Source organism: Limulus polyphemus, unplaced genomic scaffold (assembly GCF_000517525.1).
Source record: "Limulus polyphemus unplaced genomic scaffold, Limulus_polyphemus-2.1.2 Scaffold1976, whole genome shotgun sequence".
Lineage (NCBI taxonomy): Eukaryota > Metazoa > Arthropoda > Merostomata > Xiphosura > Limulidae > Limulus > Limulus polyphemus.
Genome location: NW_013667586.1, coordinates 90,494 through 94,496, shown reverse-complemented (window position 1 = coordinate 94,496; position 4,003 = coordinate 90,494). Strand labels below are relative to the sequence as shown.

Genomic DNA, 4,003 nt, shown 5'->3' with positions numbered 1-4,003 from the left:
TTGGAGTTAAGAAGACATTGAGTCACCTACGGCAGAGATTTCACTGGATAGGTATGAGGCAAGATGTGGAAGAATGGTGCAGTACCTGCAGTACATGTTCTGCTAAAAGGGACCCAAGCATAAGGGATGTGCTCCAATAAGTTATGTCAAGTTGGCGCACCAATAGAAAGAGTAGCTGTTGACATTGCTGATCCATTGCCCCAAACTCGTGCTGGAAACAAGTACATTTGTGTGGTGATGGATTATTTCACCAAGTGGCCTGAGGCATATGCAATACCAAATCAGGAAGCTACAACTGTAGCTTTGGCTATTAGTGATTTCTTCTTCAGGTTTGGTATGCCATACGAACTGCATTCAGATCAAGGCCGTAACTTTGAATTAGCTGTGTTCCATGAATGCTGCAAGTTGTTTGACATACGAAAGACCAGGACAACGCCACTTCACCCACAGTATGGGATGGTAGAAAAGTACAATTGGACACTGGGACAGGAATTGGCAAAATTTTGTAATAGCCACCAAGATGACTGGGATGTCCTCCACTGTTGATGGCCTATAGAACAGCAGAACGTGAAGCCACTGGATACACTCCAGCAAAGCTGATGTTTTGTCGGGACTTCGGTTGCCAGTGGACCTGATAACAGGACACCCACCTTACAAAGAGTTGTCTGAAAATGTACCAGAGTTGGTGAAAGTGTTATCTGAAAGGATAGATGATAATCATCATCAAGTGCATTCAAACTTAAAAACGTCTGCTGATTCCATGAAGCTATGTTATGATAAGAAATCTACTGAAGTCAGCTTTGTACCAGGAGACAAGGTGTGGTTATATAATCCCAGGAAGACCAAAGGGAAGTCTCCATGGGAAGGCCCATTTAACATATTGGATCGTCTCTCAGACGAGACTATCCGAATAAAATGTGGTCGGCGAGGTAAGCCAAAGGTGGTGCATGGAACAATGGAACAAATGACACTGCTGAAGACGTGTCACCTGAAAAAGCCACTGTCGAAGAAGAAACTCTAACAGGTTTTGAGAAGGAAAACAGTGAAGCTGCTAGTGAAGTTACTACCACTGATGTGACTATTACCGATAATGGGACATTTCCTGATGGAGCAGATGAACCCCACGTGAAGCAGAAGCCAATGAGATGGATACCAATACGGAAGAAGATACGTCCTGTAAAATTAAGAGACTTTGTTGTATTTTAATTTTATGTTTGTAAATTCTGTACATTTAATTAAGTTAATGTTAGTTATCTATTGGTTAAATGTAAGTGGCTACTGTTCTGGACGAATAATACTAAGGTAGGGGCAATTGTTACGACAGCGTAAGTCACGCGATGCAGGGAGCATGCGCGCTGGAGTTTCTCGAAGGATTATGAATTTACCCACCAGCTCGAGTGTGATGTGGATGCCCTCTTTTTTAGTATATATAAGCCTGGAAAAGAAAGCCAGCGGCAGATAGATAATTCAAGCGAACAGTAGTCACCGTAAGTGAAGTGTGTGAATCACTGGGATTTATAGCGTGTGTTATAAAAGTTGTTAAGTTTACAGTGACGAGGTTCGTACTCACTGTGAAATTACTGTGTATTAAAAGGTTGTATCGAGGAAGAATAAACTGGATTAATCAAGAAAGGACTTGTATCGCTGAAGTTTCTCGGAATAAATTTATACCGGAAATTAACAAGCAAGCAGATACGCAACATTATTATAGCTAGCTAGATTATGTATATATCGATCCCTACTTGTGTTTATAATTTTTTTATTATACTTGTAATAATAATACTAATAAAGGGTAAGTTGATATTAAAATTAATTTAAAATATCTACATAAACAACTAACAGAATACACATAGCTTTCATACATAAGCAATTAGAAAATATTAAAACATTTTCACAGCTAAGCTAATATGAAAATAATATATATACTTTATATTTGAGAAATAAGACAACGTTTTTAGGTTTGATTGATTGTTTGGAATTAAGCACAAAGCTACACAATGGGCTATCTGTGCTCTGCCCACCACGGATATCGAAACCTGGTTTTTAGCGTTGTACGTCCGCAGACATACCGCTTTACCACTGGGGGGGGGGGGCACGTTTTTAGGAAAGTTCACTTGACATTGCAATTGTTGATTTCATTACAAAACTTGTCTCCTTTGAAAATTTTATCTGTCTATTATTGTGTTATTCCAGTTTTAAGCTATGATAAAAATTGTGTTAATCTTTGGAAACTTTTATTAATTAAAAATAAATATATATAATTTACGATCATCGGCCCGGCATGGCCAGGTGGTTAGGGGGCGCTCGACTCGCAATCTGCGGGTGGCGGATTCGAATCCCCGTCGCACCAAACATGCTCGCCCTTTCAGCCGTGGGGCGTTATAAAGTGACGTTCAATCCCATTATTCGTTGGTAAAAGAGTAGCCCAAGAGTTGTCGGTGGGTGGTGATGACTAGCTGCCTTCCCTCTAGTCTTACACTGCTAAATTAGGGTCGGCTGGCGCAGATAGCCCTCGTGTAGCTTTGGGCGAAATTTAAAGACAAAAGAACTTACGATCAAGATCCAACTTCATGTGACGTGTAACAAGATCCAAGTACATGTGACGTGTAACATGTATAACAAAGCTGGAAATGGGAAAGCAGGGGATCACAGAGAGCGCGTAATACAACGAAGAAGGTAAACAATAAGTTATATTGTTGTGTATTTTTGAAACTTGACATTACTAGCTACAATGAATGTGCAGTAATAAAATTCGATCGTGGATATGAATTACACGGCCTTAAAATGTAACTTTAATAATATATAACTATCATGAAACAACACCAAATCAAAGAGCAGAAAATACTTATGTATACGTTTCTATGTATATTTTATTTCACATTCTATGGTTCTGCGAGCCGTGATTATTACGTAAAAAGAATACGTAACGATATACAAATCGTTTGAGCTTCCCATCGGAAGCAACAAGCAAATAACACAACAAACGTAGCAAATTACCAATTTCGTCAAATAACTAGAAATGTTCTACGAATAACTGTTGTTTAAACTTGTGTGATACGTTCTTCCCGTGCGCGCGTGCTCTGAAAGATCGAGCGCCACGCGACTACTTGTTCGACGATTACATTGGATGTCACACGCACCGGCATTCGTGACCAGGAACAGTAGTTTGATAAACTTTAATGTACACCGTCAGCTACGAAACATAAGATCATTACTAATTATAGAAACTAAGACTGTAGATCTGCGTGTTTCTCCTAAAGCACGACAATTAAAGTTTCTTTACTTGAACTTCTTAATATATACAATTCGAAAGATTTAGTTGTCTCTTAACAATTAACTCGCGACGACTGTATCACATTATGACTGCCAGTAGTCCTGCCTCTCCATCGGTAACTAATGGTGACAAAAGCCGTCTTCAGTTAAACTCTCAGCTCTTACCAGTTGGTGAAATGACCAATATTACAAGAAGCGTCAGCGAAACAGATACCTTAAACCTGTGTTCTTCTTCCCCATTGGATCGTAAGTGTGATATTTTTTTTGTTAACCCACTCTGAATAATTTAACTAATTTTTCCGTAAATGTATTTCAAAATTTCAACTCTTACACTCATTTGACTAACACAAGAGGGAGTTAGTTATCACATCTTTGTTAAACTTAAGAAAAAGTGACAGTTAAAAAAAAAGAAGAAGAGAGAACGAACCTCAGTACTGAATATACTTTGTAAATATCACTTACAAGTGTACATACACTCAGTGTCTATATAAGTATAATAGTACTGTCTGTTGTATGTCTATGTAATTGCTTCGCAGGGTGTGGATGGATCTTCACCATTATTGATATGGAGGTTCAATAGGTCCATGCAGGAGGTACATACACATTTTCAGTTTTGCGTTTTGCGGTTTTTATGGGAGTTTTAGCATTTTTTTACTACTACTTCGCCCCTGTAGAACAATCGTCACCAAATATGGTATGGAGGTTAATTGGATTCATGCGGAGATACATG

General features: G+C 38.8%; 1 protein-coding gene across 1 annotated transcript in view; it reads left to right on the top strand.

Annotated features, from left to right (window-relative positions):
• Positions 1 to 3,408: 3,408 nt before the first annotated feature.
• The window catches only part of LOC106465540 (LIM/homeobox protein Lhx3-like), a 78,827-nt gene continuing 78,232 nt past the window's right edge, over positions 3,409 to 4,003 (top strand). Inside the window, exon 1 of the mRNA XM_022393459.1 lies at positions 3,409 to 3,519. Coding sequence (XP_022249167.1) covers positions 3,450 to 3,519 — 70 coding nt within the window. The 5' untranslated portion in view covers positions 3,409 to 3,449. The remainder of the gene's footprint in view (positions 3,520 to 4,003) is intronic.